Below are 18,129 nucleotides of genomic sequence, written 5' to 3'. Positions count from 1 at the left end.
AATTAACAATTGTTAAAAATTAGCTTGTTGCCAAAACAATTTAAAATAAAAACAGATTTTTAAAGTTAAAGGATTTATTTGTAATTGATAATGAAAGGTTTTTTATATAGCATTGCTATTTGTTTTCATCCTAATTGGTCCTGGAAGGACAGTCATTTCTGTTGAGATCATGTTGGAAAATATGGATGTGAGAAGAGGAGTTGATTGTGGGCATTGGGGGGGTCACCCGTAAAACTAGTAGCAGTCTTTAAATATCACTGTCAAAACTTCATTTATAGAAGGAATCCAGTACTTTAAGGAAATAATCCACACAGCTCACTCTTCCTTGATGTTCCTAAGCACTCATCCATTTGTAAGACTGCCTCATTTACTGCAGGGGAAGGTGTGAATGGAAAGGCATGTACTGAGCATCTGTTATGTGCAAAGTATTGCTGGGCACTTTATACACAATGTTTTCTTTAATCTTCACAAAACTATTAACCCCTTGTATGGAGGGGAAACAGTCTGAGAGGGTTAATAAACAGTCAAGATGCCAAATCAGTAAGAGATGGAGTAAGGACTCAAATTCATATCTGCTTGATCACATTGCCTGAGAAGCACTAAGGATGATTTCTGCATTTACTCTCATATTACTAACTTTATCCTTAGCTCTCTACCCTATGGAAAGGAACATCTTTCCTTCCCAGCCAGCTGTAAAGATTCACCAACAGAGGACTGTAAAGCATACAGGTTTACTGGTCGAAACATTGCTGTTACCATATGTTATTTTTTAATGTAATAATTAATATATTGTATCTGGGGGAAAAACTCTTCAAGCTCTTTGTGATGTTCTCTACCCTTGTTACATATTTTTAAATGGTGAGCATATGTCCTTCCTTACTCAAATATTTTGTTGAGAGAGGAAGATAATTATAATTTATTCCATGTATATGATAATTATAGATGAGACCCCTGATTTTTAATTTTGAAATAACTGGAATAATGGCTTAGTCCACTGGTTTTCACATATATATTTTTTAACTCAGTGTAATTGTTAATTGAACAGAATCTTACACAGAACCTCAGTGTGAGAAAAGGCAGCAGTGGAGTTGCCCTGGTTAGTTCAAGTCAGGCACCCTGGGCCTTATTCCCCATGGAGCATGTCTGATTGACCTTGGATCTCCTGCAGCATCCCAGAGGGGCCACAGTAGAGCTATGTACAAACACTACCACGGGAAAACCACTTGTTTAGGTTACCAGTACACCTCACTTTATACAGTGGCTATGTTACATTATAGACTATTTTATAATTTTAATTTTTTAAAGGTTTCATTTATTTATTTGCCAGAGAGAGAGAGAGAGAGAGCACAAGCGGGGGGAGCAGCAGAGGCAGAGGGAGAAGCAGGCTCCCCACTGAGCAGGGAGCCTGTGTAGGCCCTGTGCATCTCCACTTGCAGGTCTGCTCAACTTGATGTGTTTATGATGTGTTACATGGACTCCGCTTTTTCTTTTGTTAGTCATGTGTGTTTGTTGTTTCCTTTCTGGCCAGCTCTCAAGGTATGACAGGTCCAGGCGTCAGTGTGGAGGCCTTTCCTTTGTATTACTGTGAACTGATGCTGTGCAGTTGCTGGTTTTATTATTATTATTATTATTATTTAAGACAAATTAATAGACCTTTTTTTAAGTACAATTTTACAGAATAATTGAGCAGATAGTATAGAGTTTCATATAATCCCCCCACCGCCACACATAGACACATACATAACTTCTCCTATTATTAACATCCTGCTTTTATAAATTCATTGTATAGAATTGGCAAAATGCTGGTCTTTATTGACCACCAGCTGATTTGCAGAGATTATAGACAGCACAGAATAAGTACTGTTTCTAGAATAGTTGTCTAAGGATCTAATGCTCCTCAGATCCTTGACCAAAATCACATGGATACAGAATATATGGATATATATACAACAGAATGTCAGTTTCATATTCTGCCCCATAATGATTGAAATTGTTTTGGGGCTTTTTTGTTATAATTAATGAACCAAATTTAATACATTATTATTAACTATAGCTCATTGTTTACATTAAGGTTCGCTCTTTGTGATGTATAGTTCTGTGGCTTTTAATAAAGGCATAATGACATGTATCAACCAGTACAGCTTCATACAGAGTAGTTTCACTGCCCTCACCCTTGCGCTCTACCTTTTCATCCTTCTCTCCCCATAACCCCTGACAACGAGTAATAAGTTACTGTCTCTGTAGTTTTGCCTTTCTCAAAACATCATATAGTTGAAGTCATCCAGTATGTAGCCTTTCCAAATTGGCTTCTTTCACTTAGCAATATGCATTTAAGTTTCCTCCATATCTTTCCATGGTTTGATAAATCCTTTTTTGTCATTAATATTAATTGTTATGGATGTGCCAGAGTCATTTATTATAGGACATCTTGGTTGTTTCCAGTTTTTGGCAGTATTAATAAAGCTGCTATAAACATCCATGTGCAGGTTTTTGTGTAGATATAAGTCTTCAGCTCCTTTGGGTAAATACCAAGGAGTGCAGTTGCTAGATCATATGGTAAGCCTATGTTTAGCTTTGTTAAGAAACCACCAAACTGTCTTTCAAAGTGGTTGTCCCATTTTGCATTCCTACCAGCAATGACACTGTTCAGCATTCTTACCAACATTTGATAGTTCTCAGGGTTTTTTTTTTGATTTTAGCCATTTTAATAGGTGTGTAGTACTACATTATTGTCTTAATTTGCAAATAAAGTCCAAGTTATAACATTTACTAATATACTTAAGGGTGTTATAGTGCTGTCTTCATTCTTCTATTACAAGTAATTCCTTCCTTTAGCACTGATTTTCAATCTTTAGTGTACTTAAAAATCACCAGGGAATCTTGTTAAAATGTAGAGTCCCAGGACCTAAGCCCCAAAATTCTGTCTCAGTGGTTGTGAGATAGGATGTAAAACCATATTTTATCTATGTCATCCTGGCCCAGGTGTTCCTCAGACAACTCTTCTAGAAGCAGTGCTTACTCTGTGCTGTAGGTAAGCTCTGCTAATCATCTGGTGGTTGATAAAGATTAGCATTTTGCCAAGTTCTAGTCTGTGTATTGTTTTAGACCATAATTTAGCTGTGGGAACAGAAGGATTAGTTCATCCATGTGTTTTAATTATACCGTGACTCTGCTTCTTTTCTTAAACTTCTGGGAGTAGGAAGTGTGAAATTATATTAACTATAGTAATTTGAAATTCTGAAATCTGTTTTTAGTTTGTTTCCTAAAGTGTATATTGAATCTTTTACCTTTGTTTTATCATAGAATGTACTTAAGCAAAAAAAAAAAAACCCAAAAAAACAAAAACAAAAAAACCCAAAACAAACAAACAAAACCCACAACTATTTTTTTTCTCATTTTTTAAACTAAATGTCATCAGCTTTTGTGCTTGGCTGTAGACCCTTGTTGGAAATATGAGGTAGAGTATCTGGAGAGCCCTTTTTCTTTGGTAAAAGACATAACACAAAGATAAAATGTTAATATCTTTGAGGATTATTTGTTTGTGTAGGCAGTTTCTCAGAGTTTTATCTGGGAGCTGCTAGCAACAGAATGACTTGAGAAACATGTTAAAGCTAGGTATTACCGATCAGAATCTTGGGGGGTAGGGACAGGATTCTGAATTTTATCAAGTTCTTCAGATAATTATTAAACACAAAATGTGATAACCATGGAGCAGCCTCCCATTGTTTATCCTGTGCACAGATAAAAGAAGAAATTAAACAGAGTTTAGCCAATGTTCTCTTTTCCACCCAGGAAATCTTTCTTGAAACACATTTGGGATACACTTAATTTAATGGATAGAATACCACTTAGAGATTGAATTTTATACAGCTCACGTTCTCTTAGTTCTCCATAAGATGGTAAAGGATCAGCTTTTTAATTTTTCATAGTTGCCCTAGAATGTTCTGTGAGTGTCTTTGTGTACAAATATGAGAGAAGCAATTCTTGGACAATAACAGTGTCCTTACCTCAAGAGTTTAATGTAGTTCTAAATAACTTATTTTCAGAAGAGTATTATTTATCCAAAGGGAAGATATTTGGAAGCCTGTCCCTCATAGTAGTTTAGTGGAGGAAGGAGGTTTACCTGCTCATTTATGAAAAGACCGTATATTTATATATGGGATCCAAAGCTGTGCCTTTTCATTACTTACTATTAAATGGGGCACCATATTTCCTCTCTAGTTAAGTTTTGGGAGATCATGTAAATTTGCACCTGTAACGTTAAATAACTTCGAGGAAAGATAGTATGTGATACTACAAATAAAAGCAATTGTAACACTTCTTCAGTGCTTCTTAAGTGTGCTGTTCTTTTTTTTTTTTTAAGATTTTATTTATTTATTTGAGAGAGAGAATGAGAGATAGAGAGCACGAGAGGGAAGAGGGTCAGAGGGAGAAGCAGACTCTCCGCCGAGCAGGGAGCCCGATGTGGGACTCGATCCCAGGACTCCAGGATCATGACCCAAGCCGAAGGCAGTCACCCAACCAACTGAGCCACCCAGGCGCCCAAGTGTGCTGTTCTAAGTGCTTTGCACTGGCCTTAAATTCTTACAGCTCTGTGAAGAAGGTACTATCATCTTGTACTGATGACAAAGCTAAAGTGTAGGGGGTAAAACAACTAGCCCATTGTTATTCTGCTGTTTACTATCAGAGCTTAGATCAAATCCTAGGTATTCTGGGCAAAGAAGAGATCATAGTAGTAATTTAATGAACCAGTAGTGGCTTGTACTACTTACTGACTTGTATGAACCATAGATTTCTATAGTAGAAAAAATGATAGTGGATCATCTTTTCTTAACCAGTCATTTAAAAATTACAGAAATCTAGAGACAAAAGATGTAGATAAATTGTTCTGATTCACAAGGACAGTATGTAATGTGCAGCCAGGAGCAGTGCACAAGCTTGGTGAGTTCCAACTCTATATTTCCCCCCTTGGATCATAAAAATATATAAATTTTCTTAAATTATTTTTCATATTTCTTGTTTCTGTTTTTATTTTTCTTATTAGTGCAAGTGGCATTATTGACTGCCATTGATATTTGTTTCTTGATATCCTTTTTCTAATTTATAACATCAGAGCATGTCCTATCAAATGATATTTAAACATTCAGTTTCATGGAAATGATTGACAAAATGGCTTAGAGCAGTAGTTCTTAACCCTATCAAACCCTTCACACCCTCATTATAATAAATATTTTCTAAAATCCTTCCATATGATTTCTGAAATGAAATTTACAAATGATGTAACTACCTACAAACAAACACAATTTCAAAGAAGGTGAAATCATTTTCACATATAATATAGAAGAAATACAAGTATGTTGTGTATTTAAAGTATACAATATATACTTGAAATACAAATATTTGGAACAACTCCATGAGAATCTTTTATTCCAAATGTAGTCCATAGACTAGCAGCATTAACATCAGTCAGCAAATACAATAAAATCAGTTTATGATAGCATCAAAAATATGAAACACTTGGTGATTTATCTGAAAAAAATATGAAAGATCTCTGTACTGAAAACTGCAAAATAGTTTTGAGAAAAATCAAAGAATATTTAAAAAAAAAAAGGGAGAGAGACACCCTATGTGTGGATTGGAAGTCTTTACATTGTTAAGATGTCATTATTCCTCACATAGATCCCAGTCAAAATCTTGGCAAACTTTTTTGTAGAAATTGATAAGCAAATTAATTCATATGAAGATGCAAAGGAGCTAGAATAGAATAGCCAAGGTAAATTTGAAAAAGAACTAGGTTGGAGAGCTAACATTAATTGATTTGAAGACTTACTGTAAAGATACAGTATCAAGAGGGTGTGTTATTAGTGGAAGGGTAGACAAATAGAATAGTAGTACAGAATAGAGTCCAGAAATAGACCCATACATATACATGGACAAATGATTTTCAACAAAGATTCAAATCAATTCAGTGAAGACTATATGGTCTATTTTACAAATGGTACTAGAACAATTGGTTGTTCCTATGCCTCCATTATAAAACAAAACAAAAAACTGTTTTTTAAATCATCTGTAAAACTTACCCAAAATGGATCATATACCCAAATATAAAGCTTAAACTATAAAGTTGCTTGAAGAAAATATAGGGGAAACTTTTGTGACTTTGGGTTAGGGAGAGATTTCTTAGATGCAACATGAAATGAACAATTCATAAAAAAATTGAATTTCATCAAAGTTGGAAACTTTTCTTTGAAAGACATTACTCATAAGACAATAAAAAGAAAGCTACAGACTGGGAAAAAATATTGGCAATGATTATATCTGACAAAGGACTTGTATTCAGAATGTACTCAATAAGGAAACAGAGCTCAATTTTAAAAGTAGGCAAAGATCGAAACTTCACAGAAAAGATATATGTCAAATAAACACATAAAGACATGCTCACTCTTGGGTGTTATGCACAGACAATGAATCATGGAACACTACATCAAAAACTAATGATGTAATGTATGGTGATTAATATAACAATAAAAAAATTAAAAAAAAAGACATGCTCACTGTCATTTGTTATTAGAGAAATGCAAATTAAAATGACAGTGAGATATCACTACATACTTATTAGAGTGGTGAGGCTGTGGAGGGATTGAAACACACAGGATTGGTGAGAATATAAGATGCTACAATTTGGAAAGCAGTCCGTCAGCTTCTTAAGTTAAGTAGACACCTACTATATGATCCAGCCATTCCACTCCTAGATTATTATCCAAGAGAAAAAGAAAGCTGACGTCCATACGAAGACTCATATATGAATGTTCATAGCAGCCATGTATATAATAGCCCCAAACTGGAAACATTTTATCAACAGATGATTAATGGGTAAACAAATGGTGCTATCTATACAATAGAATATTACTGGAATAAAGAGGAATGAATTACTGATACATACAGCAACATGAATGATCCTCAGAATAATTATACTGAGTGAAAGAAAACAGACAACAAAAGAGTACGTTCTTTTGACTCCATTCAAAGAAAATTGTAGGAAATGCCAAGTAATACAGTGATAAAAAGTAGATCAGTGTTTGCCTGGTGAGCAGGGATAGGGGTTGGGTAGGGAGAGGGAGAGATTACCAAGAGATAAAAAGAAACTTTTTGGGGTTGATGAATATATTCAGAATCTTTTAAAAAAGATTATTTATTTGACAGAGAGAGAGAGTGAGCACAAGCAGGGGGAGCAGCAGAGGCAGAGGGAGAAGCGGGCTCCCCGCAGAGCAGGGAGCTCGATGCGGGGCTCGATCCCAGGACCCTGGGATCATGACCTGAGCCGAAGGCAGACGCTCAACCGACTGAGCCACCCAGGCGCCCCTAATATATTCAGAATCTTGATTGTAGTTATAGTTTTACAGGTGTCAGACTTATCAAAATGTATATATTAAATATGTACAGTTTATTGTCAATTATACCTCAGTCAAATTGGGAAGAAAAAACTGGAGAAGCGTCTTTGACTTAACTTTTTATGTATTCAACCCAATTGATAGTTTCTTTCTCTTCTTGCCTCTGTGCCCCTACATTCATATACTCTTCTTAATTCTTCATGCCATTTTTGAAACTATACATTTTTATTATCTCTTTCCTAGATTGCAGATTCCTAAAATGTGCTTCTGTTTCTTGTTATCTCCCCTTCCTCCTACCCTCGAAGGTATACACTGCTTTTAGATTTTTCTTACTAAAACACACCTGTTCCTGTCCCTCTTCTGCTCAGAGTTTGTCACTTTCATAGAGAAGAAACCTCAACGTTCTTGTCATGCTGTATGAGACCATCCATGATTTCTCACCTCATTTTACTTCTCCAGTCTTACTTACCACTCTTATTTTATAAACTCAATTTCCACATAAATTAAACCATCATCCTTCCTTCCCCCATTACACAGGCTGCTCTTTTCATCTACACATTCTTCCACTTATAATGCCTTCTCTATCCTCATCTTACTCCTGCCAAGGGGGAAAGGTAAGGTAGAGTTATTAAAATTTTAAACCAACCGTAATTTTGTTTGATATGTCATTGAGCTAATGGGGAAAAATTAATCTCATTTGGTAGTTACTTGCTATATAATAAGCAGTTGTGCTCAATATTATCATTCCATTGGCCCCTCCAATTTCTGCCATTACCCACTTCTTCACTTGCCTTTTTACCCAGATTAGATTCTAGGGCCAACATTATTTTTGTTTTATTTTTTGTTTTTTTTTAATTTTATTTTATTATGTTAGATTAGTCACCATGCATTACATCATTAGTTTTTGATGTAGTGTTCCATGATTCATTGTTTGTGCATAACACCCAGTGCTCCGTGCAATACATGTCTAGGGCCACCATTATTACATTTACTCATCACAAGTATATGCTTAAACCCTTCAGCCCTGTTTTCTTCTCTTGCTTCATTAGTAGTTTCTGTTTGCCTTAATGCAAGAATGGACACTTCATTACTTCTCTTACTTAAGGTCTCATCAGTATTCTATTTCTTTTTTCCTGACGCTTTCTTTTCTCAGTAGAAGTGACATGACAGTCTTAGAGTTCCTCTATCTTCTCAGTCTTCTTTTTACAGCACTTCCTCCTCTAGCAGATTCCTGAAAGTCTGGGGTCGAACTACCTTCTCATTCTGTGCTTTGTCTTAGACTATCTTATTTACTCTTTTAACTTTAAATTCATTATATTTGCCCATCTCCCAGATTTATACCCCGATTCCTGACCTTGTTTCTTTTCTTTTTTTTTTTTTAAAGATTTTCTTTATCTATTTGACAGAGAGAGACACAGCGAGAGAGGGAACACAAGCAGGGGGAGTGGGAGAGGAAGAAGCAGGCTTCCTGCCGAGCAGGGAGAGCCCAATGCGGGGCTCGATCCCAGGACCCTGGGATCATGACCTGAGCCAAAGGCAGACACTTAACGACTGAGCCACCCAGGTGCCCCATGTTTCTTTTCTTTTTTAAAAAAGATTTTATTTATTTGAGAGAGAGCAAGACAGAGAGAAAGAGAGAGCATGAGCAGGGGGAGGAGCAGAAGGAGAAGCCGACTCCCCATTGAGCAGGGAGCCTGATGCGGGGCTTGATCCCAGGACCCCAAGATCATGACCTGAGCCAAAGGCAGACGCTTAACCGACTGAGCCACCCAGGCACCCCTCCTGACTTTGTTTCTGAGTCCCAAACCTTAACATCCTACTGTAAGAGTAATGTTTTTAGCAGTAGAAATTAGGGAGCTGGCATTTAATGTTTAAGAGACAGTGTAAATAAGGCAAAGAAACCAGAAGCAATGTGGAGTTTCTTGGAACATAAACGTGGAGAGACACAAATAGGAATATCTCAAAAAACCAATGCAAAAATTATTAGATGGAACCAGGAACTGGGAAGTCAGGAATTGGGGGAATTTGCTTGCAGTTTTACTCCTTTCCATGTAGTAGCAGCAGCTGCTGCTTCTTTGTCTTGTTCTCCTTTTTTTTAAAAAACTACTTTCTAGTTCTAGCAACTTGGAGATAAAGATTCAAGCCTAGTTCCCAAATCTTAAGAGACAGACTGACTAACTTATGAACTGTCATTAACTTATGACTAATTAACTGATGAACTGTAACTGGGATGTTGTTGGCAGGGGCACGTAGTCTGGACTGGACAGAGATCCTAAAAAGGAGTGAGTTCTTTAAGAATATTTGGGGAGTGGGAAGAAAATAATTGACTTTCAGGGTGGGAGATCATGAATTTGTCTTGTTTGAATCTCCTGAGTGATGTGATTTTTCTTTAGCAGTACAGAGGCATGCAAGGAGGGTGGTATATTGATATATTTTGGAGAGGGTTGCTGGATTGGTTTGGCAGAAAGTTAATATTGTGAGGAAATTAAGGGTACTGATATATTTTTTAAAGTTCCAATGATCAATCTCTTGGTTCATACTGGGTAGCAAAAAGAGATTGGAAGGGGACTAGATACCCTAATGGGGAAATATATGGGGAGAAGGAGATGCAGTACCTCTGAATTTGAGCTTCAATTATCATGGAATATATGAGCACTAGAGGCCTGGGAGGAGAGGAGATTGTAGTCTGAGAATGAAAAATTGGAAACTCTCTGAGGCCAGTAGTTCAGTTGATGAAGAATCTGTGGTCTATCTCTGAAAGTAAGAGCATTACTTTACTAAGCTTAATAAAAAAAAAAATTGTTATGCTAACAGTCCTAAAGCTTCACTAGCTATTAATTACATAAATCAACCACTAGAATAGGAATTTTTTTTTAAAAAAATCAGTGATAAGCACATTGTTGTTGTGTTGAAATTCCTTTTAGATTTTGATTAGTTGCCTCAGGGAGACCATAGTCAGGATTAGGCTCCATTGGTAAGCAATGACTTTTTTCCCTTCCAACTGTTATCAGAGCTTCAGCCTTATGTTATTGCAGTAGTTTCTTATCTAACATTCCCTCTATGTTGTACCAAAATATTTTTTCAGTACATTCACTTTTGTAGGCAAACCTATTTCTTTTATAGTTTGAACCGATCCTCAAGGTAGAAGAAGGTCAGAAGAATCAGATTGCAGTCGGTTACATTCAGGTCTGTCCTTATTCACTTGCCGAGAGGGAGCCATATACTTGTCAAGCTGCTGGAAACCTGTTCCTAGGAGCTATTAGAGTTGGGACAGGCCCTGGACCGAGGATACAGGTATAGATTAGTGGTGAACCCGAGCAAGTTGTGAAATTTTTTGGAGTTTTATAGTACAATTGGGAAACACAGCTGCTATTAGAAATTAAAGCATATGTTTACAATGAAGTGAATTGTATTAAAAATAAAGGTAATAAATACTTAAACTTTATTTGTAATTATTTTACTATATTTTACTGTTATCTGTGCTCTTGAGGTAACTTCCACCAAGTGTTCTGTATGGTATAAATACTACTTAACAGGCTACTCTGTGTCTCTTTTCAACTCTGTATTCAGTTGTGTCATGTTGGTAGCTTGAAATCAGCCATGGTGGGAGCATTTATACCACGGACTCTGGCAAACGCTATAAATCAAGGCCTTTCCTCTTGAAGGGCCAGCTCTTCAACTTTTACCAGCACACTGTGGGATATATAGTAGTCCTGTCTTATCTGCAGGGGATACTTTCCAAGACCCCCAGAGAATGCCCCAAACTATGGATAGTCCTGAACATTATATATACTATGTTTTTCTTATACATACATACATACATACATACCTATGATAAAGTTTAATATATAAATTAGGCACAGTAAGAGATTTACAAAAATAATAATAAAATAGAACAATTATAAAAATTTAGTAAAAGTTATATGAATGTGATCTGTCTCTCTCTCAAAATATTGTACTGTACTCATCCTTCTTGTGATGATATGAGGTGATAAAATGCCTATGTGATGAGATGAAGTGAGGCTAATTATGTAGGCACTGTCATATAAGGTTAGGCTGCTGTTGACCTTCTGACAATGCATGAGAAGGAGGATCATCTGCTTCCAGACTGTGGTTGACTGTGGGTAACTGAAACCGAAAGCAAAACCTATAGATAAGGGTGGAGGTGTCAACTGTAATAGTATCTCTTGCTTTTTCTCACTTGATCTCAAAGACTTGGGGGAAAACTACCAAATTGAAAGGCTTTTTTCCTTCCTAGAAGCTCATGCCTAACCTGTTGCAGCCTTATCTTTAATTGTTCTTCTTCTATTACTATATTTTTATTACCTACTCCTCTACCCTGTGGGCCCTTAGATGTCGGTCTTTTCTCTCTCTTCCATCTTATTGTTAGAGTTGAATCTCATTTTGATCTCTGCCAATATGCCCAATTTCCCTCACCCTTCTCAGCCATATAAATTAGAGCGTTAGAAATTGTCACTGCTGGCAGAAAGAATAATATATGAAACAGGATGACATAGCTCATAGATAATATTGCCAGAGTTCCAGTCACTTTTAACATTTGACATTTTGAATTTATCGAAATTGTTAACTGGGTGGCCAGTGGGTGGCTCAGTTGGTTAAGCGTCTGCCTTTGGCTTAGGTCATGATCCCAGGGTCCTTGGATTGAGCCCTGCATTGGGCTTCCTGCTCAGCGGGAAGCCTGCTTCTCCCTCTGCCACTCCCCCTGCCTGTGTTCCCTCTCTTGCTCTTTCTCTCTCTGTCAAATAAATAAAATCTTTAAAAAAAAAGGAATTGTTTATATTTGGTAAAATATTAGCTTAAGTATGAGTCAGAAAAGTAAATGTTCATTAACTGTATTTTTAGGGTTAATTATATATATATTTTTTCCCTAGGATTAGTTACATTCTTGTGTATATTTTCAACAGAGCACAGCTTCATTTTTTTGTGATGGAAATTTTATAATAGGAAAATAGAATCTACTTGCCTTTCACAGATTTATAGAATCAACTCTTCCAACTAAAAGACTTATTAACAGGAGTGCTTTGGGTTTCAAGAAACAGAGAAGTGAACAGAGAAAGTGACTGATGGCCACTGTTGAGTTAGCAACTTAAAGATGCTAGGCAGAAATTTCTAAGATTCTCTTAGTCTTTAAGGTCAAATGATGGTTCCTACACATCTACTCTCCATACCTGCATCACAGCAGGAGGAAGGAGCTAGAATAGTAGCAGCAGAGCTATATTTGCATGTGCTGTGGCTACACCTGGGCACTGAATGTATAGTTTAGCTAATAGTATATATTACACTTTATGCTAATAATATACTTTATAATAGTAATATTATACTTTATGATGCACGGAGACAAGTGAGCAGGGATTGGAGATAGGCATTAAATGAAGTTACCATGGACCTCTACATAGTATACAATATCACATTCACTCATATATCTAAACCTAATGCACTGAGACAAATTTAAAAGGTGCAAATGTAACTAATATATGATGTAGTTCTCCAAAGAAGTTCATTAAGCTTTGTTCAGTCTAGGAAGTGATGGAAAACTAGTTTTTATTTGCTGAGAGATATTTAGGTTTAGAAAATAGGCTAGGTGCTTTCACACAAATTATGTGGTAGCTAATATTATCCCCATTTTTACAAATTAGGAAACTGAGACAAATGTTAATTAATTTGCTCCAGATCACAGAACCTAGTAAATGGGCAGGCCAAGTTTAGAACCTGGTCTTTTCTCTTTAGAAAATTGCAGAAAATGTTTATAAATCAAAATTAATTCTAATTTTATGGAAAGAATAATATTTGATAGGGAAGAAACTCAAGTCCACACATGCAGAAGGTGGTAAGTGTTATGTGTCGTCCATTTAATGGTGGAGCCTGAGCCCTCTAGGCTTGTAGTAGCCAGCGTATTGGAGACACTAACACTTAGTGGCTACTTACTGTATGCATTTTGCTTATACTGATCCATTTAATTCTTATAACAACACTTATGTACTAGGTACTATTACTGTGTTTAGATGAAGAAACTGAAAACAGGCTGAGTCACAAACCTGACACAAGGTGGCAGACCTAGAACTGAACCCAGGCACTCTTACCCTTGAGGCTGTGCGTTAACCATGATACCATCCACCGTCTCATAATAACTGATATGTGTAAGGGAGAATGAAAAGGATTTCTCAAGGTGATTCTTATCTGGTTCTAATTGATCTTGGAAGAATTTCCTTTTGTTTAGCTACATAGGACGTTGAACAAAATATGGTATGAAATTTCACCAGTAAAACAAACACTTAAAGCTTCATTTTGGAAGGCAATGCATAGGAACTTTAAGAATCCCAAATTCAAATATCTTTTAAACAAAACTGGTAACATGTTAATAACCCCTTTTCAGCTCATGATAATTGGTTACATCTTCATAATTTTAAGAACTACCATGGAATATCGATCCAGAAATTGAAATAAGAATGCAGTAAATGCATATGTGAAAATAATCCCACACAGATGGAAGTTACACAGCTCAGAACTTCATGATGAATCATAACTTTTGGAAGACCATTCCATTCTTCCCGAGTCTGTCAACAGAGGGATGTAAAAAGTGGTGTAGTTTTCATGTTCAGCTTTAACATCTGTTGCATGGTAGCCTGATTATATTCCTATCTAAGGAAACATCTATAAATATTGGCAAAGATCTCCTTTTTACTTTTTTCCAGGCTGTTTATCTCTGTATTTATTCTATTGGCTCTACAGTGGATCTCTGTGTAATCTGGGTGGTCTGTGGTGAGCTCAGTATTTTCCTAATACAACTACTTACGGTTCTAAAACCTAACACTATTGGTTGTTTTCTTCTCTTTTGGTTTCCCACTTAAATTATACACTACTAGCAACAGTAAATACCAGGATTTTAAATGAGTAATTGTTTCACCAATTTATTTTAGTCCTGTCATTTTTCATGAAACCTGTGAGAGAATGAAGAGAAAATTCACAAAAAAATTTGAATGTGGTTTAGTGTTGACTTTTTTTTAAATTATAGAGAAGACAATAAATACAAAAGTTGGCCGTAGATAAATCAATACAACTAGGTTGAAATTTCAGCAACGTAAGTTATTAAGAGGTAAAAATTGTATATACTGCATGTATAGCTTGGTATCAGACTAAATATTTTAATTGGTATAAAAAAAAGTTTGAGAAATTAAAAGCTAAAACTGAAAAAGCAGACTTAGATATTTGGACTAATAATACACAACTCTGTATACACATAGCAACAGATTGTTTTATTATTTGTTTGTATAATTGGTATCATCTGTGATTTAGAGTCTTGGAATAATAGAATCCTTTGGGAGGGACTGTGGAGTGCATTACTGGAATTGAATTGGCAGTGTTCACACACTGGTCTGTGCTCTGGTTTAGAATCCTCTCTTTGCTGCTTTTCTTCCATAGGTGGGACTCTTCCCTGGACACTGTGTTGAATTAATTAATCAGAAAGTTCCCCAGTCAGTGACCAACTCAGTGCCCAAACCAGGTGAGTACACTTTTTCATTAGTGTGGTTATTTTATCAGCTGCTTAAAGAAACAGATTTTCTCTTTTAGCTGAACACATAGCTTGTTTTGTTGTTCTTTCCATTTATTGACATAATATGAACCCTTAATTTTATGTGGTTTTGATTTTTAATATATTCTTATTTCTCTATTGATTATTTCACAAAGGTGCATTTGACATTTTAGATAATTTCAGAGAACTACTTGGTCCATTAATCTTTGTCATTATTTGTTTTTGTAGTTATATAGTAGGAATATAGATTATTAATGATGAAAGAAATGACAAGTTTAAAGAACTCATATAGTACGATTAGCTGAAAATTAAATTAAAGGGAATGTATACTTAATGACTATGAACATCAAAACTATTTTATTTTTTTAAACTATTTTAAACAGTATTTTCATTACTTATATAGTGTATTTACAGTGCTGTGTAAATATGTGGACTGTCTTATGAATAAATAAAGCAGTGTCACAGGGGGTAGAAATCAAGAAAATGGAAGTTTTTGTTTTTATTGGGGTGATTTGATCTAGGCAAATTGTATAGAGTACTTAGCCTGGAAGTTTTTAGTGTGATATAAATTTTTTTAAAGGAAAACAAAACAAAGATTGAAAGATTTTGGAGGAAAGAGGAAGTAATCATATTTATTTCTCTTACTTGTATTATATTCCCTTTGCCTTTCTCCACCCTTCTCCCTGCTCTGCCCCTAGTAGAAGAAAAAAAAAAATCTCTGGGCCTCGGAATTTATTTGGACTGTTTTCCTTAAAGTATTTTCTAGGGTTAGGACCTATGTGTAAGAATTAGAAGGAAAAAAAGCTTATTTAGTATTTTCCCACCTCTGTCCCCAAAGCATACATCATACCATCTTTGCTTATAGTATTTAGGTAAAGATAAAGGTCAATAACCCCTTTTGAAGCTTATTTCTTAACAGAAAGTAGGAATTTTAAAATTTTAGGCAGACTACCTTTATTGTTTAGTAGAGAAAAATACTTGAAAACAGTGTTCTCTGCAATTCTACTTGAGACAGGATTCTTAGTCTCTTTTCAAGACATTTTTATCCTCTGTTAAATCCCCCTTCTTTGCGTAAACAGTATTAAAAAAACTTTCTCAGTGGGTACTTGCTCAGTAAATGTTCATTAGCGGTTGTAATGACTATAGGTTTCTTTCTTTTTTTAAAATATGGCATCATTAACTGAAAAGAAAATCCCATACCCATTAGCAGACAGTGTCCCAACCTCTCCCTGCTCCCCAGCACTAAGCAGCTACTAGTTTACTTTCTGTCTTTACAGATAATTTCCCTATTCTAGACATTTCATAAAAATGGAATCATATAATATGTGGTTTTTTGTTATCAGCTTCTTTGACTTAGCATGTTTTCAAGGTTCATCCATGTATCAGAATTTCTTTTTTATGGCTAAATAATATTCCATTGTATGGGTATACTATAGTTTATCAACTCATTTTTAGTCGTTTCCATTTTTGACTATGAGTAATGCTGTTTATGAACACTGGTGTACAAGTTTTTGTGTAGATAAATATTTTCATCTCTCACGCATATATTTAGGAATGAAACTGCTGGGTCGTATGGTAGCTCTATACTTAACCTTTTGAAGAACTGCCAGACTGCTTTACAAAGTAGCTAACCATTTTACAATATCCCTGGCAGTATATGAGAGTTTTAGTTGCTTCATATTCTTGTTATTGTGTTTTTGATTGTTGCCATCTAACTGGTAATGAAGTGGTGTATCTTTGTGAGTTTGATTTGCATTTTCCTGATGACTAATAATGTTGAGTATCTTTTTATGTGGTTATTGCCATTTGTATGTTTTTGGAGAAATATCTATTCAGATTCTTTGCCCATTTTTTAATTGGGTTGTCATTTTATTATTGAGTTGTAAGTGTTCTTTATATATTCTAGATACAAGTCCTTTATCAGGTAATGTGATTTACAAATATTTTTCTCACATTCTATGGGTTGTCTTTGCCTGTCTTTATTCTGTCCATTGAAGCATAAAAGTTTTTAATTTTGATTAAGTTCAATATATTTTTTCTTCAGTTGCTTATGCATTTGATGTCTTATTTATGAAGACTTTGTATAACCCAAGGTCAAGATTTACTCCTATTATTTTATTCTAAGAAGTTTATAGTTTTAGGTCTTAGGTTTTAGTCTGATTCATTTTGAGTTAGTTTTTGTGTCTGGTGTGAGGTCCAACTCCAGTGGACATCTGGGAGTCCCAGTACTATTTGTTGAAAAAGAGGTTATTCCTTCCCCATTGAATTGTCTTAACTCCCTTGTAAAAAATTAATTGACCTTAGACATATAAGTTTATTTTTGGACTTTTGGTTCTATTCCACCTATCTGTATGTCTGTTAAGGTCAGTACCACCCTGTCTTGATTACTTTTGTTTTGTGGTAAATTTTGCTCTTAGTTTATTCTTTCTCAGGATTGATTTGGCTTTTCAGGGTCCTTGGCAATTCTCTATGAATTTTAGAATCAGCTTGTCACTTTCTACAAAGAAGTCAGCTGGATTTTGATAGGGATTGTATTGAATCTGTGTATCAATTTGGGAAGTAGTACCATCTTATCAGTATTTATTAAGTCTTCCAATCCATGAACATGGGATGTTTTTCCATTTATTTAGACTTCTTTAATTTTGTTCAAGGTTTTGTAGTTCTCAGAGTATAAATTTTCATTTTTTGTTAAATTTATATTTTTTCTTTTTGATGCTCTTGTAAATGGAATTATTTTCTTGATTTCATTTTCTTATTCATTGCAAGTGCATAGAAACACAATTAATTTTGTATACTAATCGTGTATCCTGAAACCTTGTTGAAATGTTTATTCTAATAGTTTTTTTTAGTTGGGTTCCTTGGGATGTTCTATATTCAAGATCATGTTATCTGTGAATAGAGATAGTTTTACTTCTTTGCAGTCTGGATGCTTTTTATTTCTTTTTCTTGCCCAATTTCCCTGGCAAGACCTCTAAGAATGGCCATCTTTGTCTCATTTCTGATCTTAGGAGAAAGCATTGTTCATTCACGATTAAGTAAGATGTTAGCTGTGGGGTTTACATAGATGCCTTTTATCTTAGTTCTTAGTTTGTTGAATGATTTTATCATGAAAGGGTGTTGGTTTTTGTCAAATACTTTTTATCTGTCTGTTGAGGTGATCATGGGTTTTTGTGGTCACTCTTTTGA

At 35.2% G+C, this 18,129-nt stretch overlaps 1 protein-coding gene across 6 annotated transcripts in view; it reads left to right on the top strand.

Moving 5' to 3' along the window:
• The window catches only part of ARHGAP32 (Rho GTPase activating protein 32), a 322,139-nt gene that overhangs the window by 227,295 nt on the left and 76,715 nt on the right, over positions 1-18,129 (top strand). For 5 of the 6 annotated variants that reach the window (XM_027578842.2, XM_027578845.2, XM_027578844.2 and 2 more), the window contains one exon: positions 14,832-14,913. The exons of the other annotated variant lie outside the window; for it this stretch is intronic. In XM_027578842.2, the coding sequence (XP_027434643.1) occupies positions 14,832-14,913 (82 nt within the window). The remainder of the gene's footprint in view (positions 1-14,831; positions 14,914-18,129) is intronic. 6 annotated transcript variants of the gene reach the window in all.

Source organism: Zalophus californianus, chromosome 11, assembly GCF_009762305.2.
Source record: "Zalophus californianus isolate mZalCal1 chromosome 11, mZalCal1.pri.v2, whole genome shotgun sequence".
Classification (NCBI taxonomy): Eukaryota; Metazoa; Chordata; class Mammalia; order Carnivora; family Otariidae; genus Zalophus; species Zalophus californianus.
This window is presented reverse-complemented; position numbering and strand designations above follow the sequence as displayed.